The sequence below is a fragment of the Mirounga leonina genome, unplaced genomic scaffold, assembly GCF_011800145.1.
Source record: "Mirounga leonina isolate KUSES-001 unplaced genomic scaffold, KU_Mleo_1.0 Mir_200, whole genome shotgun sequence".
NCBI lineage: Eukaryota > Metazoa > Chordata > Mammalia > Carnivora > Phocidae > Mirounga > Mirounga leonina.
In genome coordinates this window covers 2,097,833-2,122,694 of record NW_023270503.1, presented here as the reverse complement: position 1 = coordinate 2,122,694, position 24,862 = coordinate 2,097,833, and the positions used below count along the sequence as shown (strand labels likewise).

Here is a 24,862-nt window from a genome sequence, read left to right as displayed (position 1 = left end):
GTCAAACAGAGAAAGATATGTATCATATGACCTCACTGATATGAGGAATTCTTAATCTCAGGAAACAAACTGAGGGTTGCTGGAGTGGGGGGTAGGGTGGGAGGGATGGGGTGACTGGGTGATAGACACTGGGGAGGGTATATGCTCTGGTGAGCGCGGTAAATTGTGCAAGACTGTTGAATCTCAGATCTGTACCTCTGAAACAAATAATGCAATATATGTTAAGAAAAAAAAAGAAGATAGCAGGAGGGGAAGAATGAAGGGGGGAAATCTGAGGGGGAGACGAACCATGAGAGATGATGGACTCTGAAAAACAAACTGAGGGTTCTAGAGGGGAGGGGGGTGGGAGGATGGGTAGCCTGGTGATGGGCATTAAAGAGGGCACGTTCTGCATGGAGCACTGGGTGTTATGCACAAACAATGAATCATGGAACACGTCATCTAAAACTAATGATGTAATGTATGGTGATTAACGTAACAATAAAAAATTAAAAAAAAAAAGAATATGCTCTCCTCCCTAACTACAGTGACTGAGTCAGGGAAGAGCACTTCAAGTTGGCCCACCGTGCGTCGGCTCTGAGATTTTCGGCTGACTGGGAAACTTTTTTCCCACCTCGTATGCTAACCTGGCAGAACGAACACCCACGGCTGCTGCTCGCAGCCTTGCTACGAGCGGAGAGCTTGCCCGACGATGGAGCCACCAGAGCAAGGCTGAGCCAAGAAATGGCTCCAGACACATTCCTGACAATGTTGAGTGCCTAGAAGCAGCCCTACCCTGGGACTGGTAGGTTGCTAGTGCTAATAAATGCCTTTTCTGCCCAACCCAATTTAGATGATATTTGCCACTTGCAACAGAATTTGGAGCCTATCCTTTGGGACCCACGCCAAAGGTCGTCTTCTCTCTGAAGTGTTTGTGACCCTTCTCCCTGACTTGAGCCAGTCATGAGTCCGTGTGCCCCGTGGGGCCCGCACTTCCCACACCGGGCTGTCTGTCCGCTGGGCTGAGGACCACCGGGCAGCAGCTGGGTGTGATGTGTCTTCCCCTGGCCCACAGCACTGGGCCAGGCTGAGCAGCCGTGCCGTAGAACAGTCATTGAGAGAGCAAGTCCAGGGGCGCCTGGGTGGCTCAGTCGGTTAAGCGTCTGCCTTCGGCTCAGGTCATGATCCCGGGGTCTGGGATCGAGCCCCACATCGGGCTCCCTGCTGCGCAGAAGAGTCTGCTTCTCCCTCTCCCTCTGCCCCCCACCCCGCTCATGCTTGTTCTCTCTCAAATAAATAAAGTCTTAAAAAAAAAAAGAAAGAAAGAGCAAATCCATGTTGCAGCTACCGGTTACCTCTGCTTTCCTTTGGGGAAGGAGCCCTGCCTTCTTCCTTCTGTGGACAAGGCAAAAATTCTAATACAATTCTAATACCATTCTAATTCTAATACAAGACCGCTGGTTGCCTTTTAGGGGTCTTCTCCCTCTCCTAACATTCACGAGCAGACAAGCATTGGCAAACACGTATTGCTTTATTTAGTGTTTCTCTGGATTGCAGAAGTGTCAGCAGTGGGCTGAGACCCCCCCCCCCCAGGAGGGCAGAGGCAGTTGGGCAGCCCCCAGGCCCTCTGGGGAGGTGGGGGGAAGCAGCAGAAAGAGGTGATGCCTCCGCAGCTCCTCCCAAGGCCAGCCTCCTCCCTGGGCTCCTAGGACAGGGAGGGGGTCAGGGGCCAGGAAAGGCCCTATATCCTTGAATTGGGGCCAAAGTATATAGACAAGGTGTTTGTCATCCTAAGGCATAGACCCAGGCAGGAGTGCTTCTCCCACCTGTTGGCCCCCAAGGGTGATTGCTGGTTAGGGAGCCACATGCACCCTTAAGACATGAGCCTGTCCCTGGGAGAGGCAGTGAGGTATGCTGAAGACAGGGCTGCAGTCCCGGTTTTGCCCCAACCTGCTAGATGAAGGGCAAGTCCCTTCTCCTCGTGGGCCTCTGTCTCCTGTTCTGTCACACCAGGAAGCTAGACTGGATGATCTCTGTGTCTTGTAAATTCTGTGGTATAAAACTCCTTCCCCCACTCCAGGACATCCTCAGGTTGGGATGATGATTTTGAAGGGCATTTTTAAGGCAGGAAGAAGGGGGGCAGGCAAAGGTGGTCTCGGCCCCCAGGAGGATGTCGGAGTGGGTGGTGAAGGGTACACGTGGGCAGACAGGCAGACAGACAGAAAGGTGCCGAGGGAATGGAGAGGAGAGGGTGGCCTGGGCAGCAGAGAGGGCACCAGGGCCCAGACCGCCCACCCCCTCTCAGCTACATTCCCTGCCCTGCTGGAGTCAGGGAAAACACATCCAGTGTGTCTTGGGGTGGGAAAATGGCTTTTTTAAAAAATAGTTTCTTATAAAGCATCAAAAAATCTCAGAGAAAACCTCAGCAAAAGTTCCCTTCTCTCAAATATTTGGCATCGGCAGTGGGGCTGGCATGGCTGCCTCTGGCCCCAGCCTCCCTATTGCTGTGGCCCGGCCTGGCCCACGTCTGGGGCAGCTCCCTGGCCCCCGCTGCTCCCTCAAGAGAGGGCTGAGCGAAAGGCGGGAGTTTGTCGGTGGGCTTCGAGGTGTCCCTGGGTCCCTGTCTAGAAGCTCGAGTCTTTGGTAAGTGGGAAGGGGAGGGGGGAGAAGCAAAGCATTGGGAAGTGGGAGGGGGTCCGGGGGGCGCCTTCATCACCGAGAGTTCAGCCGTGGGGCCACCTGCAGGGGCCGAGAGAGAAGCCCCAGTGGTGAGCAGGGAGCGGACAGAGGAGCTTTGCTTGTCTTCATGGAGGTCTGAGGGGTGGGTGCCTGGTGACCTCAGTCCCGGGGACTGATCCTACTCCCATAGGACTCCCTGCCCTGCCCGAGTGGGCCTTGCCTCCAGCACCCCTGAAACGCCCCTAGGCCTTCCCCAACCCACCCCCATGCTGCCGTCTTTATGACCGTCGGCACTGTGGGGGTTCGAATGGCCCTGCTCTCTGGGCCTCTATGGGCAATGGGATGAAAGAGGTGGTTTGATGCGCCCTGGATGGAGACCCGTGGGTGAGGTGCCCGGGCTCTGCCAAGCCGCCAAGGAGGCGTGGCCACCCGAAGCTCACCCTAGCCCTGGGGCTACTGGTAGGGAGGCAGGCGGTCACCTGCTGGCGCCACTCACCACAGCCAGGTGCCCGTTCTTGGCCTTGGTGATGAGCAGTTCTGAGCCAGGTGTGAAGTCGATGATGCCATCCCTGCCGGGGCCCCCTGCAAACGTGATGCTGGAAGGAAGGGGGCGTGTGAGGGCCGCCTGCGGGCGCACACGCGGCCCCCTCACCAGCCCCAACCGCCTCACCTGCCCTGGTTGATGTTGATGTTGTTCACGCGGTCGGCGCTGAGGGCGGTCTTGGTCAGTGTCTCAATCACATGGTCGCTCTGCAGCACCACATCCCCCTGGGGGGCCGGGAGGGGGAGGGGTCAGGCCCTGCCCAGATCTCCAGAACCCACCTCTGCCCTGCCTCCCAGGCCCCAAAGACATACCTTCTGCTTGTTGTCCTCCCGCTGCACGTGCAGCACGAAGAGACTGTCGCTCAGGCTGCTGACAGAGATCCCTGAGGGGAAGGGCAGAGGTTAGGGGTCAAGGGTCAGAGCCCGGGCCCTCCCTAGGCAACCCCGGGCTCTGGCTCACCGGTCAGGTTGGCGTAGTCGATCCTCTGCTTGACTTTGGCATCCTCTACGATGACCACGGCGCTGGGGGTCAGCAGCAGCTGCCGGGAGCGGGCTTTGTAGCCCTTGCGGTCGTATTTCACTACGGGCACGGCATACTGCGGTGGGAGGCGGGGCGGGGGTCAGGGGAGCAGCTGAGGGGGCTCCAGGGCGACCCGTCATTCTCTGTCCAGGCCCCGAGCCCCCCCTCCACGCCTCAGGCCGCAGAACGGGCGTCTCACCTGGATGGGCTCAGAGCCAAGGGCCTGCAGCACTTTGGGGCTGATCTCGTCTGCACCTGCAACCCGGATGGGGGAGCGGGACGTCAGAGGAGGGGAGAGGGGACTAAGTCGGATGGTGCTGGAGGCGGGGAGCACTGGAAGTCAGGGGCTCACCAAGCCGTGTGCTGATGAAGAGCCTGGGGACACTCTGGGGGTAATTGTCTTTCTTGCCCCTGAAGATCTCACTAGCCACGGCTTTTTGCTGCAGCTGAGGAGAAGGGGGGAGGCGTGGGGGAGGTATTAGAAGGGGTAGCAACCGTCACGGGGGCGGGAAGGGGCAGGCCAGCCTCAGGAACTGAGACAGGCTCTTGCCCTCTCTCTGGCCCCAGCACCGGAGGCCAGGCCCGGCCACCCACACTCCTGTTGACCCCTCCTCTGCTTTGCCCCCATCCCCACTGACAAGGCAGAGGGCTTCCCAGAAGGGTCATGACAGCATTGTCAGGGGCCAGGCTCGACTTTGGGGCTAAGTGCCCATCATATCAGGCCCCAGGACCCCTGACATTCAGCTCTAGCTTGGCATCTTGAAGCTGGCGATTGCTGATACCCCAAACTACCGCAGGTCATCCGAGCTGATGGGTCCTTTAGCATCATCCCGTACTGAATTGGCAAATACGTGGCACTCAGTCACGGATGGCCATCTCTGGAACCATGGCAGACATTACCAATGGATCAGACTGAACCTGCGATCTTTTCAGCCCAGGGCTCTGGGGAGCCTCTACCAGTCCTGTGGAGTTGGCCCAGAGGACCAATCCTATTCGCCACCCAAAATCCATTCCAGCCTTGGTTTCATACACGAGGCCAAACAGGGCCCGGGATCCATCTGAGGCCATGCTGCCTGCCCAGGGCTCAATGCTCCTTCTTGGCCAGCACTGTCTGCGGGGAGCCCACGGCCTCCCCGACCCCCTGGCTGGTCCACGCCTGGCTCCTCGCCCTCCGCACCTGCTGCTTCCACTCGGGGCTGATACTCCTGCAGTACTTCCACACCATGTTCTTCATGCACAGCTCCCGGAGAAGCTCTGAGGCCTGAGGGACACAAGTGAGGTCAGGGCACCTGGATGGCCCGGCTCCCTCCCTTCCGAAGACGACTGGCGTATGCCCAGTGCAGGCCTGCTGCCAAAGCGACACCCCCGCCACCTGGACAACCCCTGCATTCCTGAGTCCTTTCTCCCAAAAGAACTCATTCTCCATGGCCTAGCTCCAGTTCCCCTCCCTTGGGGAGTCCTACAGATTCTTCTCTGGCCACAAGATTATTAGCACCCCCCCACCCCCCCAGCGCTTTCATGGTCCCTAGGTCGGCAGGGAAGGCCACAGACCTCACGCAGCGCAGGCGGTGGTGTGGGCCAGGAAGTGTCCAAGACATTCCGGGGCAGATGCCGCCGCAGGTTGAGCAAAAAAGAGGTGCGCACGTGGTCCAGGAAGAAGGCGTTCTCAGGGCAACGGGGTGCGTGGCGCAGGATGAATCCGCGGATGAGCCTGGGGGTGGGGGCCCGACAGGGTGGCAGTGAGAAACCGGGGGACACCCCACCCCCCTGCTCTGCGCCACCCCCTGGTGCTGCCCCTAGTGCTCACCGCCGGATGGTCTGCGCGGCCCACTTTCTCTTGGCTGCCTTCCTCCGGCCCAGCGTTCCCCGCCACCAGGACTGGATGCAGATGGCTGTGGGGACCACAAGACGGCTGACCTTGATCTCCTCCCCACGGTGGCCCACCCTAGCCCCAGACCCCGCCCCTCCTGGAGACACGCCCCCCCCCGCCCCCGCACCTGATCGCTTCACCCGCAGGAATTTCTGCCGCCAGTGAAAGCCCCTCCAGGCGGCCTGGATCTTCGTGGCTGTGGTTGGGAAAGAAAGTCAATTGGCCAGAGCCCAAGGGAAGCAGCTGGGGGCCTGGCGCTGCCAGAGCTCACTGAGTGGCATGAATGAGGGAGTGGCCCAAGGAGCTCCTGAGCGAGAGGACAGAGAAGGGAAGGGAGAATATATGAAGGAGAGGAGGAGGGGGCCCAGGAATGTGCGAGCACGCTCAGAGTTTGCATCCAGGGGCAGGGCTGGCACCGGGAGAAGGAGGGGAGCTGAATGTGGGTGAGGTGGGGCCCAAATGCAGTGATTTCTCTCCTGCTCCCCAGAACAGACCCCCTGGGACAGGAAAGGTGGGGCCTGCCTCTCACCGAGGCTCTGCCGCCGGACCTCCAGGGCGTCCTCTGTGGCAAACAGGGTCTTGGGGAAGCGGATGAAGATCTTGGTCCTGAGAGGGCAGCAGTGATCAGCCCCTGCTTGCCACCCCTGTGCCCCCCCAAACACCGGGCCCGGGCAGACACCGCTCACCTGCCCATCTTGTACTCTTCTGCCTTGTAGCCCAGGTGCCTGAGCAGCACAGCCACCCCGTCCTGGGGCCGTCCTGCCCATGTGGGCCACGTCTCTGGGCACAGTGACTTGTATCTGGGGACAGGAGGAGCAGAGATGCACCCAGCCCCCACTCCAACCAGTGTCCTCCTCTGGGGGCCCAAACCAGCCTTCCTGGGCACCTGCTGGGTACTCCCACTGACCTGCAGCTCACGAAAAGCCAGGGAGGTCACTCTGTCACTATGCCCATTTGGAGGAGGAGGAAACTGATATCTCCTCATCTGCCTAAGGCCATAGGGCTAGAAAGTGGCAGGGATGGAATTCACACCTGACTGACTCCCCAGCCCCTAACTCAGACTAACCACAATGCTGCTATATCCTTTCTGAGCTTTTGAAACTCTGTCCTCTTCACAGGTTTTACCATCTCCTCTGGTGACAAGCAGGTGGATGCCTGCCTATAGACCCCTAACCTGGTGCTCTATGAGGGCAGGGCTGGAAGTGGGTGGGGGGGGGGGGAGGGAACTGATGTTCTGTCCACCTAGTTTGACAGCAGGCCTGCAAAATGGAGGGGCCCCTGGCATGCGTCCCACAGCAGCTCAGAAGCTCAGGGTCCTAGGCTCTGAAATGGGGCTGAGAATCCCTGTCTCCTCTCTCAGGATCCCAAAGGCTCCTAGCCTCCTACCCCTCTCCCTGGCGCTGAGCCAGGCCGCGCCCCCACCTTTGCAGGAAAGTTTCATATTTGCGGCGATAGGCAAAGCCCGCTCTGCGCACGCGCAGGTTCTCCATCAACCCCAGGTACTTCACCTGGTGCCGGATCAGCACTTCATCAAAGCGGCCTGGGGGAGGGGTAACAGGGTGGTCAGCAGACCCTCACCGAAGGATGGCCCTTCCCCTCTGCAGGGGAGACCCAGCCCTCACGGGCCTATGGGGTGCGAGGGGCCTACCGGGCTGTTTGGCATCATTGGGCTTGATGCAGCGGACATAGGCGGGCTCCTTGGACTTGAGGATCTCCACCAGCTGCAGGAGGCTCATCTTGAACTGGGTGGCAACCTGGCCAGCCAAGGTAAAAGGAAGGTTGGCCGGGCTGCGGATCCCCGCAGCTGCCCCTCTCTGGGGCAGGGCTGCTGAACCCTGCAGAGGCCCCCTCCTGGAACAGAGCAGTGCCAATTCCCACAGCCACCCTGTGCCCGGCTTCTTTCTTCCTTCTGCCTCCCCTTGACCACACTAGAGAAAGAGGCCAGACTGAGCTAGAGACATCAACTTAGGAACCTCACTCGCATCTAAAAACCCTGCTCAGGGGGTGCCTGGCTGGCTCAGTCCGTGGAGCATAGGACTCTTGATCTTGGAGTTGTGGGTTCGAGCCCCAAGTTGGGTGTAGAGATTACTTAAAATTAAAAAAAAAAATCTTAAAAAAATCAGTAAAAACCCTGCTCAGGTCTCTCCACGACCCCAATTCTACATTTCCCTTTGATGCCCACTCTTTCTAGAATTTCAAGGCCACATTCCTTAACAATACATCCTACTCCTATGCATCCAACCATTATCTCTGCACACTGCTTGGCAGGACCTTCAAGGGTCTCAGGACTGTGAGAGAAGCAGACTTCTCAACAGACTTGCAATCCCACTAGTGACAGAGGTGCGTGCCTGGGGGTTCCAAAAGCATCAAGAAGGGGCAACTCATCCAGTCTGTGGGGTAGGGGGCATCAGGAAAGTCCATCTGGAAATGACCCTTGGGCTGAGATTTAAAGGATACGTCGGAAATAGCCAGAAGGAAGAGAGGAGAGAAAGGTATTCAGGCAGAGGGATAGCCTGCACAAAAGCTTGATGTGCCCAGGGAGCTAAAAGCAGTGCAAGGACCCAGGTGGGGAGCCAACAAGATAGGACTAGAGAGGCAGGCAGAAGCAGTATCACGACAGGGCTGGAGAGTCGCATTAAGGAGACTGACTTATCCTGAGGGAAATAGGGAGCCAGTGAGGAATCTGGAGTGAGGGAAGAGCTGGCACAGATCTACATTCTGGAGTATCTCTAAGCGGGTATGTGGAGAGTGGGCGGCAAGGGCAGCTAGGAAGCCAGGAGGGCAGGGAGGACGCTGGCTGGCTCAGAGCACTGAAATGGAGCAGGGGTTACGGGGAAGGGCCAAGGGGAAGGAGTTGAGAAGTACTCAGGCAGCAGAAACTGGCAAGAGCCAGCAGTGGTCTGGATGAGGGAGATGGGGGAGACTGAGGAGTCATGGAGGTTGCCCAGGTTTTTGGCGTGCAGGACTGGGTGGAGGGTGATCCTTGAGTTAGGGGCACAGAAGGAACAGACCCCGGGGCACGGTGCCATCAAGGGCCTGTTTTAGACCAGTGGAGTCCGGCTTGCCTGGGAGCCCCTGGAGATCAGTGGCTCCATGAACCCGCAGCCGCTGGAGAGGCCCAGACAGTGGTGCCGGTGTCCTCCCAGCGTGGGGGGATGGGGGGCACACAGCAGAGAGCAGGGGCCTGGGGAGTCAGACGCTGGCCACCCACGGTCCCCACTCCTGCCCTGCCGGCATGTGTCAGCCTGCAGCACCCCGGCTTCCATCTCCGACACAGCGTCGCTCCTCCAGCCGGGGCCCTCCTCCTGGCACGCCCCACAGCCCCACCCCTGCCCCGAGCTCACCGCCACTCTCCCGGCATCTGGCACCACGGGCCGCACCTGCCCTTCCCACCCGCTCTCCTCAATGATGTCACTCTCCTGTGGGCCTCCTGGTCTTTTGGGGGCTGTTTGTGCTGCTGGGCCTCTCGGGCCTACAGTGCTCTCCCACCGGTCCCTCTGACAACCACCTACTCGGTCCCACGTTATCTCAGACGCTTCCTCTTCTAGGAAGCCTTCCCTGACCGCCCCCCACCCCCAGGCAATTTGCTGTTCCCTATTCTAAGTTTCCAAAGCGCCCTGTGTACATTGCTACGAGAGCACCTATTCATCTTGGCATCCTAAGTGCCTCGTAACGTCTGATCGCACTGTCTGCCGAGCGGGTGGAGGCACACCAGTGCCCACGCACGGACAAGCTCCCGCAAGGACTCAGGTGTGCACGGGGGGGTCTGCACTGAGGGCCGGGCGCGCTCGGGGGAGCTCACGCAGACACAGACGGAGGCGTGCCAGTGGACGCGCAGTGCCCGTGCGCCGCCAGCTCCTGGCTCGGGCAGCCACGTGTCCACACACGCACGTGCACACACACGTGCCCCCTCAGGTCCCAGAGCCTCCGCACCGTCTCTGGCCGCTTCTTGTCGCTGAGCTCACTCCGGTCAAAGCACTGGCTCATGATGGGATTTTCGGAGCTGCACATGGTCTGTGGGGGCAGAGCGGGGCTCAGGGTCCGGGCACGGCGGGCAGGCAGGACAGATTCCTGGGGCGGCGGTCAGTCGGTGCCCAGACCCCGATCCCTCTCCCCAGTCTTCCTCACCTCCTTCAGGTTCCGGAAGAGAAGGTCATTGTTTTTATCCAGAAACCCTGGGAGGGGGGAGCAGACATGAAGTGAGGGAGAGAGCCCCTCTCCCTGCCCACTGGAGGGACCCAGCTCCAGAATCCTCACCGGCCACACTGTAGGTCACCTCTCCAGCATAGTGCAGGAGGCGGAACTCCCCACGGTCCAGAGATTTCCTGGTCCGCTGGTCAGCCAGCTTGTGCCTAAGGAAGGACAGAAAGCTACAGATTGCCGGCCTGAGCCCCTACCTGCTGAGGAGGCTCAAGAGAGGAACCAGGCATCCGGGAAGGAGCAGGGATGCCCGGGGCCAAGGCACAGCCCTCTGTACCAGGCGGCAGACAGAGCGGAGCCACGAGGCTCCCTGCACAGAGGCAGTCGCGGACGCTCGGGGAGGCACACAGCCCTGCCCAGGGTCCCACAGTGCCAGGACCGGGCCCGAGGCGTCCGCATGGCCGGGCGCGTTGGGCAGAGGCCTGCTTCACTGCCCGGGGCTGTTGTGTGACTTTGCTCGGAGCGCCGGGCGCTGCGTACTACATTCTAAGAAAGGAATCTGCCCCCAAAGATTACTGAAGTCTTAAGCAGGTTTAAATACTTTAAGCCAGTTTCTACTTCTAAGGACTATTTCAAGCAATTAACCAGAGATCCAGGCAGAGATGTAAGGCACAAAGATGTCTGGGGCAGCCTTGTCACCCAGCAGAAACTGGAGGCTGGCCAAGGGCCCTCAGAAGCTGGGGGCGAGCAGTGGAGTATCTGTGAGTTAGAGCCACCGGAGAAGTGTTTTGAGGAAATTTCTCTGTTTGATGAAACAGGAAAATACTCAGGATATAACATGATCCTGAACCTTATACACAGTAAGTTCTCAGCTATTAAAAAAAAAACAACAACATATAGAAAAAGGCAGGAAGGAAATGCCTCAAATTGTTAACAGTGATGACCTCTGGGTGACAGGATAACCAGCGGCCTTTGCACACATTCCAACTTTTCTCTAATGAGCACCATTATTTTTGCAATCAGAAAAAGGTTTTTCAGATACCATTAAGCAAAAAATGCTCAGGGCTTTGGTGTTCAACAGCTCCAGGCCCGAGTCCGAGCTCTGCAGCTTACTAAGTACGTGATAACCTCGGGCAAACGGCTTCACCTCCTGGGGCCTCGGTAAAGCGGAGACAGCTTCACAGTACGTCCTTACAGGGTTGCTTCGGGTTAGAGGACGTGAGGGGAAGAGAAGAAGCAGGACAGAGCTGGGGCAGAGGTGCTTGCTTCTTCTCTTCCCCTCCCCACTTCAGGGGATTCCTTAAAGAAAAACCAACTTCCAAATAAGGAAACTAAAAAAATCTTAGCAAGTTTCATTCTCAGACAAGAATAAAGAGGGAGCCACGCTTCTCTTAGCTTCTTACTTTGTGGGTGCACGACCTGGGGCTCTGTGTGCCCGTCCTCAACTTACACCTCCCCCGGTCATCTCCTTGTGGCTGGTGGTTTTTGATCGTGGTGGTGGGGGGGGCGGGGAACCTCACGCTTCACGGGCTCTGCCGCAAGCGAGCCCTTGTCCCTACACTGCGCTGCCACCCCGCTTACGTCAGGAAGTGCGGATGGTGCTTGATCGTGTCCTCCAACTTCTCCAGGAAGGTCAGATCCGTGGCCTCCCCAGGGCGCAGACATTCCTCATCCTGGGGGGTGTGGCAGAGGGTCAGGGATGTATCAGGGAAGGAGCTAGAGAGCACAGGAGACTCAGGGGCACTGTGCCAGGAAGCACAGACGCAGGGCACCGGGCAGATCGTAGGGAGCCTCCCACAGACTGCTTCCAGACCAGGCCAGCACCTCACTTCACCCTCCACGCACAGCCCTGCCCTGTCCCGGCTCAACCCCAAACTCGGGCCCTCCGTGGACATGCCTAAGAGAACGGGGAAGGGAGTAAGAGCCTCCCACCCAGCCTCCAACACGAGGCCTTGGAGCGGCAGAGGACTCACCAGAATGGAGATGATGCCCTTGAACTTCTCCTCCACCAGGTCACAGATGATCTTATTGTTGAAATACTGGACAGGCTCCCACTGAGGGGCAAAAGGGAAGGAAGGCATCGTCATGGGGTCCTAGCACCTCTTCTAGGAGACCCCATGCCTGGCTTCCTGTGGGGTGTCCACAGGGACACCCGCAGGCTCGCACCCACCGCGATGCCCTCTGCCTCATACTCCTCCTGTTCCGACTTGAGGGTGAGCTCGATGAAGAGCTGCTGCAGCTTCTCATTGCAGTAATTGATGCAGAACTGCTCAAAGCTGTGAGGGGAAACAGAAGAGCTCACAGTAGGTCAAGGGGGACCCAGCAGGAGGGGGGGCAGGGAGAGGCGGACTCGGCCTCTGAGCAGCTGAGGGAAAACACACGGAGCAGGACCTGAGGCGGCTGGGGTGGTGTCAGGAACAGAGGCAGGGGGAGGACGGGGCGGGGCCAGGGCAGGGCAGACGGGAGGAGAGAGAGGCAGGGCAAAGGGGCTGCTGACCTGTTGTGCTGAAACACTTCAAAGCCATAAATGTCCAGGAGCCCGAGGACCGTGGTGCTCCGCCAACTGGGGCTCTCAGCATCCTAGGGCCAAGAGCGTGGGACCTGGGGTCAGAGGGCGCCCCGCCCCAGGCCTCCCCGCTGCCTGGCAAGCGGCCTGGCCGAGCCCTCACCTTGGAGGCCAGCGACCTGTTGATCTTCCTGACCAGCCAGGTAAAAGTGCGGCTGTACACAGCCTTGGAGAGAGCATCTCGCGCGTACGCAGCCTGTTCTAGGTTCAGCGGGCTCAGGAGCTGCCGGCCAAGGTGAGAAAGGAGGGGAATGCCGAGGACCCCTCTCCATCCCCCTCCTCTATGCACTCAGGCTCAACACCAGAAAACCTCCACCTCTCTGTCTTCCTCCTGGTGAGCCTGGCGGGTGGGGGACACTGGGCGGGGCGGGGGGCAGCGCCACAGTGGCCCTATCAGAGGGAAGATGGCGTCAGGACCCAAGGCCTCACTGCCGGAGGCAGGAGTCTCGGAAGAGGCCTTGGAACACCTGCACCCTCGACCCCCCAGCCCTGAGACAAAGGCCTGACCTCACCTCTTCTCCCTTGGCAATAATCTTCCTGTGTGTCAGGGCCTCCCGCAACGTTGAGCCTTCCACGCCGAGCAGCTGCCAAGGGCGGGGGGTGGGCACGGTGAGGGTAGACTCCTCCTTGCCCCCGTCTGCTCTGCCCTCACCCCTTCCTCAGCCCACTCACCCTGGTCAGATACTTGAGCTGGTTCTCGGTGGTGACCTGGGCATTGCTCTCCTCGTCAGCAGCAAAGTGGATGTTGCCCAGGTGCAGGACGCTGGCCACGATACTGAGCAGGTCCTGGGTGAACAGGGAGGGGGGAGATGAAGGGGGTCTCAGGAGGGGCAGAGAGCCCGTGAGGGCCACCAGTGCATGGCCAGTGGGAGCGGGGACTGGGCTGGCGGGAGTGTCTGAGAGAAGCAATGGGCTCTAAAAGCGGCCTGAGACTTTCAGGGTGCAGAGGGAGGAAAGGGAAGGTCCCCAGCACAGGTCTCACCTCGACTTCATCCTCAGTGAAGTCGATGACTGTCAGGGCCTTCCTGACCACCTTCCAGTCACTCTTGTCGTTGATGGAGGAGACTTTGGCACACTGGCCCTGGGGGGAAGGGCAGAGCGGGGTTACCGGCCCTGGGGCTGCACTCGCTGGGTGGCGCCGGCCCTGCCCGCCTGCTCCGCACCTTCACCAGGTACAGGTAGCTCTGGGGGTTCCGTTCCAAGCCCAGCCTGCGCAGTATCTCCTCCTCGCCGCCTTCCAGCAGCTGGTAGAAGACGTGGAAGTTCCTCTCCCCGTGGTTCTGGTGCACCACCCGGGACTTCTCCAGGAGGTAACTGAGGATGTGGCCGCCCACAGGCGCACCCTGCGGGCAGGGCAGGACGTGGTGACTGTTCAGGGGGCCTGGGGATGGGCCCCGGCTTCCCCTCCTTCCTCGGCCTCTAATTCCAGCGCTGCCACTAGCTGTGTGGACTCAGGCGAGTCACCCCCTGTGGCCTCAGTGTCCTCATCTAAGAAACGAGGGCCTGCAGCCCTATCGACCTGGCTGCTCCCCTTGGGTGTCGGACAGGCAGCTCACACCAACGGGCCTCGACCCGAACTCCTGGTGTCCCCCCCCTTCCCATCCTGACTGCTGGTCACTCTGCCCCTCGAGGTCTGCAGGCCAAGAAGTTTGCTGTCCCCTGGGAAGCTTCTTTTTTCTCCCTAACCTCACGTCTAGTCACACAGCCAATCCTGTTGCCGTCACCCTCAAAACATCCAGAGCCTACCCTGCCGCCACACTGGTCTCAGCCACGGCACCTGTCACCTTGGTGTAACAATCGTCAGCTTCCTAACTGGTTTCCCTACTCGGCCTGCTTCTCCTACCATCTACTCTCAACAAAGCACCAGAGGGATCTGAGAGAAAAGCCACATCACAACACGCTTCTGTTCGAAACCCTCCAAAGGCTCCCCTTCTACTCAGAGTTTGTTTGTTTTTAATTTTTTAATTTTATCTTTTTTAAGATTTTATTTATTTATTTGACAGAGAGAGACACAGCGAGAGAGGGAACAGAAGCAGGGGGAGTGGGAGAGGGAGAAGCAGGCTTCCCATGGAGCAGGGAGCCCGATGCGGGGCTCGATCCCAGGACCCTGGGATCACGACCTGAGCCGAAGGCAGATGTTTAACTGACTGAGCCACCCAGGCGCCCCTTGTTTGTTTTTTAATTTCAAGTTTTTATTTAAACTCAAGTTAGTTAACAGCTGCTCAGAGTTTTGTTTTAGTGGAGTTTTTTTTGTTTTGTTGTTTTGTTTTGGGTTGGTTGGTTGGCTTTTTTGAGAGAGGGACAGGGGGAGGGAAAGAGAGAATCTCAAGCAGACTCCCCACTGAGCCTGGAGCCCGATGCAGGGCTCAATCTCACGACCCTGAGATTGTGACCTGAGCTGAAATCAAGAGTTGGGTGCTTAAACAACTGAGCCACCCAGGTGCCCCTCTACTCAGAGTTTTTAAAGGAACTTCTTACAAAGACCCAGAACTTCCTGTACCATCAGCCTCCTCTCCTGTATCTTGGTGCCTTGCTCATTGGCCTCCTTGCTGTCTTTTTACACACCAAACACTCCCAACCTCAGGGCCTTTGCACCGGCTAGTCCCGCTGCCTGGACTCTCTCCCCTAGGTATCTGCACAGCTTGCTCCCCTGTCTCCATCAAGCTTTTTACCAAAGTACCACCTTCTCAGTGAGGCTTACCCTATCTGCCTTATTTAAAATAGCAACTGCCCCCACCCCTTACCTCATTTTATTTTTTGCCATGGCACTTGTCACCTAAATTACATTTTTCTGTTTAATGTCTATCTCTCTGGAGGCCGGATTTTTGTCTGTTTTGTTTCACTGCTGTATCACCAGCACCTGGAACAGCATCTGGCACAGAGTAGGCACTCACTAAATATTTGCTGGTACCAAAGACCTGGCGAGTGGGCGCCTACTGAGTGGGATTCCTGCTCCCCCTGTCCTGACACATCCACCGGTACCTTGAAGTCAAACTGCACATCCATGTACTTCCCAAACCTGCTGGAGTTATCGTTCCGGAGGGTCTTGGCATTTCCAAAGGCCTAGGAGCAGAGGAGGGGGTAAGAGGGATGGCTGGCTTTCTCTCCCTGCCCCTCTTGCCCTGCAGACACTGCTGTCCCCTCACCTCCAGCACGGGATTGCTCTGCAGCAGCCGGTCACGCACAGCACCCCCCCGCTCCGGGGCTGGGCAGGTCTCAGCATAGAACTGTAGCAGCCGCTTGGTGGCCTCTGTCTTGCCCGCCCCGCTCTCCCCAGAGATCATCACGGCCTGATCCCGGCGCTCTGTGCGCAATGCCCGGTACACAGTGTCGGCCACCGCAAACCTGCGACAGAGGCTCGTTAGGAGCTCCAGGGGTGGGGGTGGGGCAAGATAGGAAGAGGAAGTAGATTCCCACATCTGGTTGGAGTTTGCTGGTGGGTGGGGCTTGGGGGACCCTCAAGGGTGTGGGTCAAGGGAGGTCCTTCATAGCTGAAGATGGGGATCACTATCGCTTTCAGATGGAGGACTGAGGAGATCACTTAGGGGTGGGGGTCCTGGAGGTCATTCAGTTACAGGTTGGGGTCACTCATAGGTGGGGTTGGGAGGTCCCTTAGAGTGGGGGTCAGAGAGTCACTAGGGTTGGGGGGCAATGCCCAGGTGGAGTTCGGGGGAAGGAGCTAGGGGTGGGAGCTGGGGTGGGGGCTGGCGAGGTCCCACCCAGATGGGGCTGAAAAATTCATGTCAAGTGGGGATCAGGGTCACTCTAGGGTGAGGGATCGTGGGACCCCTCACACATGTAAATAATGATTCATCCCAGGTGGGAGGTCAGGGATATTCTAGAGCGAGGGTCTGGTGGGGTCATCTTAGGTGGAGATGGGGGGTCACTCCTGGAGAGGTTGGGGGTCACTCACAGGTGGGGTGGCACCTCATAGAAGCTGACACCCCGGTAACGCTCCATGTGCTGCCGGCTGTAGATCTGCAGGTCTCGGTAGGGGTTGACAGAGACCAGGACGGGGCCAATATAGGTCTGGGGGTTGGGGGAGGAGGGTCAGAAGTTTCTCCCAGAGGCTCCTGATACCTCTTTCCCCCCTCAGCCCTGTGTCTGTGGCCCCAGCACCACTCCCCCCCTGCCAGCTTCTTCCCACTTGGGCCTCACATAAATGAGGTTCTCCCGGAACCGTCGTCGCAGGTTCTCGATGAAGGCTGCCTCACTGGTGAAGTTCTCCAGAAGCACGAAATCCTGTACCCCGACCCGGTCCCGGGCGGTCAGGGCACTCTCCATGGTTACCCGCACCCCGTCACTGCCCAGGGCCTGCAGGGAATGCACCACGGGAGACGGTCAGAACCAGCAGGGTAAGGTAAGGCCGCTTGTCCTCCACCTCAGCCTGTGGGACTCCCAGGGAAACCAGGGGCCCATGGACACAGGACGCAGAGAATACCCAAGAGACGGACCATGCTGGGTACAGTGGGCCTGGGTCACAGGAAGCTGGTACTTGGAACACTGAGGACATGGGTCACACAGAACGGAGACCAGGTGGGACACATGGGACCCGGACACAGGACACTGGGGCACAGAAGACCCAGAGGACACGGGAAGCAAGGCCACTGAATCCAGGCAGGCACTGCTTTTGTGTAGAGAAAAAGGGGTCATGAGAAGAAACTCCCTGGAATAATGAAAAGAATGCTCTGTTGACCTTGGACAAATCCCCTTCTCTCTCTGGGTTGCTTCCTCCTCAAGGAGGAGGAGTTGCGTTAGACCAGGTGACCTCAGGTCCCTTAGCTCTGGGCCACGTGTGACAGGTGCTTTGGAGGACAAATGGCTCAGAGTGAATTCTGCAGGCAGGGTGGGGCCATCTCTGCCACCCACACCCATCAAAATCTCCAGGGGGAGAGAGTCTAGGGACCAAGCAAGAAGCCACCCCCAGACCACGTGAGGGGGATTCCCCCAGGGGGCCTCCCATCCCAGCTGGGCTGGACACCCACCCCAGAAGTTGGGGGGGCCCTCCTTCTCATAGCTGGGCCACACCCTCTCCTCCAGCTGCCAGACTCCCCAGACACTCTCCTCCTGAGAGCCCCAGAAGCCTCAAGGGGGTGGGGGTTTTACCACGGAAAGCCCAGCTGCCTCCAGCGCATATCGGCTCAAGGAGGCCCTCACCCCACACCACACTCTTCAAATGGTGGCGGGGGGGGGGGGGCCTCTAGGAAATTGACACTAAGTGTGTCAAGGGTCGGAGAAAAGCAAGGTGGCAGTGGTGAGAAGGGGCGCAGATCCCATAGAGGCCCCCAATTCTCCTCCAACCACAGAGCACCCAGATCTCTGGTTTGGGGCACCCCTCTGGGTCTGGCCTGCCTCTCCCAGGCTTGTCCCTCCCCCCTCCCCCCTATCCTTTTCCGAAGCTGCTGCCAAATCTGGCCGAAACTCCCGCCCCCTTGCCCTCTGGGTGACGGGTCTCTGTGCTCTCAGACCTCTCCGAGGGCTACTGGCCCGGCCCTGGGTCCGAGCGCCCCGCGGCCCTCCCTGCCTCTGCCTCTTCCCCCTGCAACTTTCCGGGACGTTCTTCCACCCGAAATTCCTGGGCCGCGCCCGCTTCCTGGCGGGGCCGAGGCGGCGCCGCGAGGCACAGAGGGACGCCCGGGACCCCCGCCCTGCCCGCCACCTCCGCTCACCGACGCCCGGTAGCGCATCCTGCCAGGCCGGCCTGGCGCCCTGCTCCGCTGCCGGTGCTCTCCGTCCGGGGCTCGGCGGCGGCGGCGGCGGCGGCGGCGGCGGCGGCGTCAGCGAGGGAGGGGCCGGCCCGCCCCCCGCACCGCCCCCTCCGCGAGCCTCAGGAAAGCGGGACTCCCCAGCCGACCCCGCCTCCCTCGGGGCTCGGACTCGGGGGTCCCTGTCCAGCTGGTGGGGGTGGGGTAGGAACTGCGGGGGATCTCGGTGCGGGGGCGGAAAGGGGGCGGAGCTCCCCGCCAGGCAGGGGCTCCGCCTGAGTCAGGTTTTCCAGGAGGGACGTCGTTGGTTCCAGGGTGGGGCCCGGAACCCGCGCGGCCGCCGCGTCTACACGGACCCGAAACTCACTTCCGGGCCGTGTCTACACTACGCACCAGGCCAGGCGCGCGACGAGGGTTGAGGCCCGTGGATCCCGGAGGAAGCAGGATTTCCCTCCCCCCTCACCCCAACCTCGAGTCCCGGGAAAGTTAAAAATAGATCGAAATGTCCAAATACGGCCGGCGCGCCCAGGCAGGCGGAGCCTCCGTGCGGGACACTGTCCACCCCTATGTACTCTCTGGGGGTGGCCCTGTGTCTTTAAGCCCCAAGAAAATCTCTTTAGGTTTCCGAATCAGCACGGAGCGAGCACCCAAGGGACAGGGACGGCCACAGGGAGGCTTTGCCGAGCGCGGTCTGTGTCCGGCCCCTATGGAGGTCTCATTCTCCCATCTGGAAAATGTACGTCCGACTTTCAGCATTTGGGGCCTATACTCTTCTCCCCTATCCCAGACACCCCAACTAGGGCCTCTGTGCCTCAGGGGCTCCTCCATTCTGTTCCTCCCCTGGAGGGAGCCTCCCTCTCTTGTCCCTCTGGATCCCCCAGGATCCCCTCCTTCTCCCAAACCAGCCCTAAGCAGCCGCACCCTCATTGGGATCTTGGAAGCACTTAAGGAGCCAACTCTAGCTTAGATCCCACGGCTGGTGGAGGTGGTGATGTCTAAAAGCCTTTGATGCTTGCAAAAGACTGGGCTATTTCTTACAAGCGGTATGACTGGGAGCAAGTCACTCAACTTCTTAGAACCTCCTCTTCATCCTTAAAATGTGGCTAATAGCTGCCTAAAAGGATTGTTGAGAAGGCTAAGATAAAAGCGCTAAGGCACTTCCCAGTCTCTCAATAAGCACTTCCCTCTCTTGGCCTGACATTCATTCCACACATGTTTGGGTCAGACCTACTAAAAGCCCTGGGCCAGGCCAGACCCACTTCTTATCTAGGGGGGAAAGCCCCTCAGGCGTGTCTGCCAGTTACAAAGAGCTCTCGAGAACTTTACCTGTTCCCCGCCTGACAGATAAGGAACCCGAGGCACAGTCTGGCGGACACTGACTTGTCTAGCCGGGGGAAAAATGCGGAGTAGGGACCCAAAGCCCCAGCGCTCCCCTCCCTCCGACCCAGGCTCCCCGGAGAGGGGGTGAAGCTGCGGCAGGTGCGGGCTGCAGCCTCGTGGGAGGCTCATTACCTCGAGAACAACAGCCCGGCCGGAGCCGCGGCCCGGGGGACCCCGCGGGGTGGGGGATGGAGGGCACCAGCTGGGAGATGGGGCCTTCTGCAGGGGTCAGGCGATTGGGTGCGCAGCTGGGAGATGGGTGGGAGCGGAGGGGGGGGGTTATTAAACGCCACCCGCAGAGGCGGGCTCAGGGAGAAAGGGGGCGCCCTCCGCAATGCCCCCAGGTTTAAAATCTCGAAGGGAGCGGGAGCCGGGAGGGGGATTCTGCCTCCTGCCCACTCAGGGTGGGGAGTGCTTTAGGGGACTGGGGGGGAACGAGGTCGAGCGAGCCCCCACCACAGCACAGCTCTCTGCAGTAAGAGGGGCACACGGCGGGCACTGCGGCCGCTAGCGGGCGGGAGGGGAGGAGCTGAGAGCGGGCGGAGCTTCGCGGCCGCAGAGCCCGCCCCGCCCGCTGCCTCGTCAAGCGGCTGGAATGAGGGGAATCCGCGTGCGGAGGGGTCCTGCCGGCCACCCCCACCCCCACCCCCACCCCCACCCCGAGCCGCGCCGCCGCATTCCCGGGATGCCCGCTGGCGCCCCCACAGCCGCCGCCCAGCGGCGGAAGGAGGGGGCGTCTTTGCAGCCCGGCTGGCCTGAGGGGCGGCCCCAGCCCCGGCTCCGGCCCCCGCCCGCTCCGCCTCACTGGACGGAAGCGCCAGCCCCGGGGCCGGGGCGGGGAGCCGCGGGTTTGAGAGAGACCGCGACCGAGGCTGCAGAGCCAGGCGCTTCCTGCATTCGCAGCGCTGTCTTAGGGTACTCCCTCCAATGCCCTGAAGCCAAGCCATGAGCTCTGTGCTATTACCCCCATCCTACAGACAGAGAAACTGAGGCTGGGCAAGGGCATGACTTGCTCAACATCCCAGGACTAGTAGAAGGAGGGGTGGGATTGGAACCGGGAACTCTAGCACTCACTGCTGCTGCAGAGCTGCCCTACCCGAGAGCGAGGCTGGTGGATTTCCAAGCTTCCGCTTCTCTGTAAAGGTTAACTCGCTACCCTGAGAGGCTGGGACCTTCCTCAGTAACCCCGTGACTGCAGTGCCCAGTGAATACCCCAGTCGGCGTTGTGTGACTATCGACATGTGGGCCTCAGGAGGAGCAGCTAGGGAGTGGGCACTGCCTTTGGGCCCCCAGCATGGCCCTGCACCTAGCGGCCGGCTGCAGGCTGGGGAGAAACCATGGCCACATGAGTGACCCAGGACTGATTTCCCAAGACTGCCTCTGGGTGTCCTCCCAGCTGTGTTGTTTCCTGTAAAGGCAGGGATGGGGCAGACCCAGCAGACCTGGGTCATCCAGTGCCCTTTACCTAATGAGAGCCAGGTGCCCTCTGGCCTGACCTCTGCAGGAGTGGGGAAGGCAGTGGGCAGCCTCAAATGTTCAAAGGGCCTCAAAGGACCATGCAGGTCTGGGGAGGGTGTTCTGAGGACGTCCAGACTTCTGCTAAAAGCTGATTTCTACGGAGGCAGCCTCATGGCCTATTGGGGAAGCAGAAAGAACCATCGCCTATCTCAGGGAAGTACTGGGCACAGAACAGATGCTCAATTCATATTTATCAAACATATCTTCGGTCTGGGCCCAGGCTGTCCCACCAAGGACTGTTCCAGACTCTAGGGAATTGTTGTGAGGGGCAGTGGAGGTGAAAGGTGGAGACTAAAGGGCTCTCTACCAGGGCCCCAGTCAAGGGCCATACACTCTAGCTCTAGAGCCTTTGGCCTGCCAGACACCTCTGCTTGGGGGCCCAGCAGAAGTAGACAGAGCACCTTGCCCCCTGACCTCTCCTCCTTGTTCAGTATCCTGAAAGTGGGGAGGCACCTCCAGATAGTCATCACCATCTGGGATCAAAAAGCCTGTTCCCCTCTCTCCATTTCTCACACCAGGAAGTCACCACCTGCTAAAACCTTCTGCTCCCCCTTCATTCACTCTTCTGCTCCTGGATCAGGCAGCAACCTCCAAACTGCCCTCCTTGCCTTCCTCCCTCCAATCCATTTTCCCACAACAGCCTGTGGTATTTACAAGTGCATATCTGATCAATTAACATCTTATGTTAATAGAGTGTAAGTTTATAGGGTACCCTTCCGTGTGCCACACCCATTCTTCACACCCAATGCTTCTTGCCAGGTGCCTGCATATAGACTCTGTCCTCAGTTTACCCCCAGTGCGCCTGTGTTCTTGTGTGATCCCAGGGGTGGCCCTCTCCAGTCCCTTCTCTCCCCATGCCTCCCTCAGCACCACACATAGCCAGAAGGAACTGCTCCCACCGCTGTCACAGGTGGCTCTCTCCCTAAGGTTCTTGCCTTTGCACCTGCACCTTCCTTGGCCCGGCGCACCCTCCTTCTCCCCACTTGACTGACTCTTAGTCATTCTTGAAGACTCAGCTCAGGTATCACCTCCTCCAGAACCCCTTCCTGCCTCCCCCAACACATAGCCCCCTCCTTATCGCATCACGCTCTAATCGCCGGTTTCCTTGTCAGTCTCTCCCAGGAGAGTGCTCCCGCGGGGGCGTACACCCAGCTCGGCACACAGTAGGGGCTCAGTAACCCCTCGTGGATGCCTGTACGAATGAATGAATCACAGGGCCCAGAGCGTGCCGGGAGTTGAACAAGGCCGTGGGCCAACCATTCATTCTCTCATTCATCTCGGAGACCCTGGCCGCCGCCCTCACAGGCTCCCAGACGCGCGGGGAAACTGGCGCTGCAGGGTCGGGGGAGGGGGGGGGGGTGGGGGGGCGGAGTACGGGAAGGGGAGGGGCGCGGGCGGCCTCTCCGGAACCCAGAGGCAGAGCCGGGCTGTTGGAGGGGCCCCAAGGGCGCACAGGGTGCCTGGGTCCTGCGACCCCAGCCGCCCCTCCCCGCCCTCACGTTATCCGCAAGTAACCTTAAGTCTCTCCACGCGGCCGAGTTCTGGGACCCCGCATAGGCCGGGCCGGGGCCGACCCTCGGCCCCAGCGATCTCCGGACCGGCGACCCCCGCCGCCCGCACCGCAGCTCCGGCCTGGCTTGGCGCCCGGCCGCCTGCCCTTTTCCCCTTCCCGCCCGCCAGCGGAGCCCTCCGGGACCACGCGGCCGCTGCCCGCCCCGCGCCCGCGCGCCGCGTTACCCACCGGCTCGGCTCTTCGGGTGCGCAGGCGGGGGCCAGGCTGGGCGGCGTGGCCGGCTCCGGAGTCCGCGGCCCCGGCACGCTCTCCCCGCCCAGGGCCCGCCCGGGGCCGGGCCGCGGCCTGTCGTCATCCCCGGCAGGGCCCAGGCCCGGGCGCGCGCGCGCGAACCCTCCGGCCCCGCCCCGCCCCGGCCGGCCCCGGCCCCGGCCCCGGCCCCGGCCCCCGCCCGAGTCCGCGGAGGCTTGGTGCCGCACGCTGTGCAAGCCGCTCCCGGGACGGGGCGCGTCACAGTCCCAGTCACACACACGCAGACACACACACACACTCCCTCCCTCCCTCCTCCACACCCGGCGCACCCGCTGCAGTGCTGGGTGGAAGGGTGCATCTCCTCATTCTAGGGATGCGTCCTCAGAGCAAACCCGGCACTGTCCTCCCACCCCCAACTCGCCCCACTTTTGCCAGCCCAGGTCAGGTCCTCCCCATTTGTGGCGCACACACGCACACGCACACACACACACACACACACACCGTCCCCTGCTCAAGGTACTGCTCTGAGCTGGCCAGCCCTAGTTACTTTGGGCCAGAAGAAAGGGGAGGCATGCACTGAACGTGCACTATGCGTCGGGAGCTTTACATACACCGCCAGTCCTTTGGCCTCAGAGCAGTCCTGTCACCTGCGTGTTATGCCCAGTTCATAGCCCAGCCTACGGAGGACCAGGGAGCTGGAAGAGAAGGGATTCAAACCCAGATCCCTGCTTTGAAAAATCCTGCTCTTAGAGGCGCTTTAAACTTTTACGCCATCCTTCCATTTATCCCTTCTTGTCCAGTCTGTTCCTGTCCCACCAAGGGTCAGAACCCCTCCCCTCTGCTCACCTCTTTCCTGAGGGGTTCGCTTGAGGGAGCTGCTGGGCCCTGGGAAGATATTGCCACCCTTTCTCCCAGCCCAGAGCATCCCCGCTTACAAGCTTGCAGGGCCTGTGGGGGTGAACCACGCGGATGATCTCCCCAGTGGGTATCAGCTCGACTTGCAGCGCCATTCGCCGACAGAGAGCCCGGGTGCTTGCTGAGCAACAGCCTGCCTGTCCACTGGCTCGGGCTGCTCCCAGAGCCAGGAATCTGGTCCCACACTGGGATGGCCACTTGGTTCAGCTTCAACTCCAGCCCCAGGGGATGTGTCTGGTCCAGCTCCTCAGGACACAGCTGGAGCAGCCCAGGTCTGATTGGGAGGCCTCTTGGCCCAGCGGGTTGGGGCAGGAAGAGGAGGGGCTGAGGGACGGAGGAAATGCCTGTTGTCCCAGGTAACCAGAGAGGCTGATGCAGCCACTCGTGGGGGACCCTGGCCTCCAGGTCCAAGGGTAGGAGGGCTTTCTCCCCAACAGCTCCATGGCCAGGCCTCTCCTGCTGCCCGCTCACTGGTGTCAGCTGGAGAGTAGTTCCCCAAACCAGAACGCACATCCTGCCCTAAGCCAACAAGATCTGTCAATAGGCGCTGCCCCTCCAGCATGTCTCCCCAGCTTGCCTCCTTCCCCGACAGCAGCAGGTGAGCCCCTTGAGTTTGGGAGGCCAGAGCTGCTGGGGGCTGGCCACACTGAGCAGAGTTTAGCTGGCGAGGCAGGAAGGCACTGTGAGGAGGCCCCTGTCCTGCCCTCCTCAGGGGCCTCTAATGCTTGGGAGGACTGGACTCCCTGGCTCTGGGAGGCCTTAGCCCTGTTGGCTTCTTACTTTTCCATAGTACCTTCAGGTGCCCCTCACCCCCAATGTCCTGTTTTCTATCGTTATTGTTGCTAAATCACTGCTGACACTTTCCTGGCCTGGGACTGAGCCCTCAGGTCTTCAGCCATTCCTTATAGGAAGTAAGAAGGGGAAGAGGATGGGGAAAAGTGACCTTTCCAGAGGGAGACACTGGCACGGGAGGGGTGGAGTCCAGTGGGCCAGTGCTGGCCCTGACAGCCCCCTGGACAAGCACCTTCCCCTGGGGCACACTTTCCTTCCCTCCCCACGGCATCCCCCGCCCAGGAAAGGCCAGCAAAGCTTCCTTCCTTCCTCTGAGAAGCACATTTATCTAGGGCAGGCTCATCCCCGGTGGCCACACAATGGCCCTTATCAGCTGTGGAGCCAGGCACAGAGACCCAGTGCACACCAAGTCTCACACATTTCCTGTTTCCACCCAGCGGGTCAGGGCTGGGCCCAGAGCGGCCATATCCTGACTGGGGCCAAGAGGAGG

At 60.1% G+C, this 24,862-nt stretch overlaps 1 protein-coding gene across 5 annotated transcripts; it reads right to left on the bottom strand.

Moving 5' to 3' along the window:
- Positions 1–1,491: 1,491 nt before the first annotated feature.
- Positions 1,492–23,830, bottom strand: MYO1C (myosin IC). 5 transcript variants are annotated; one of them, XM_035027588.1, is made up of 32 exons: positions 23,601–23,830; positions 16,456–16,611; positions 16,211–16,326; positions 15,444–15,642; positions 15,280–15,360; positions 13,461–13,640; positions 13,280–13,378; positions 12,970–13,083; positions 12,810–12,881; positions 12,401–12,520; positions 12,229–12,311; positions 11,902–12,007; positions 11,705–11,785; positions 11,313–11,404; positions 9,849–9,943; positions 9,720–9,766; positions 9,525–9,605; positions 7,240–7,345; positions 7,014–7,131; positions 6,278–6,391; positions 6,121–6,197; positions 5,719–5,787; positions 5,529–5,613; positions 5,273–5,432; positions 4,899–4,982; positions 4,074–4,167; positions 3,921–3,976; positions 3,662–3,797; positions 3,514–3,584; positions 3,329–3,426; positions 3,155–3,254; positions 1,492–2,718 (listed from the first exon to the last, which is right to left on the bottom strand). In XM_035027588.1, exons 1-32 carry the CDS (start codon positions 23,673–23,675, stop codon positions 2,692–2,694), a joined length of 3,192 nt encoding a protein of 1,063 aa, XP_034883479.1. In that variant the 5' UTR covers positions 23,676–23,830; the 3' UTR covers positions 1,492–2,691. The 5 variants fall into 5 exon arrangements, with proteins under 5 accessions (XP_034883479.1, XP_034883482.1, XP_034883483.1 ...); XM_035027591.1 differs by lacking the exon at positions 23,601–23,830 and adding an exon at positions 23,512–23,532 and having other exon boundaries at positions 2,360–2,718; XM_035027592.1 differs by lacking the exon at positions 23,601–23,830 and adding an exon at positions 22,642–22,748 and having other exon boundaries at positions 2,360–2,718.
- Between the last annotated feature and the right edge of the window lie 1,032 nt (positions 23,831–24,862).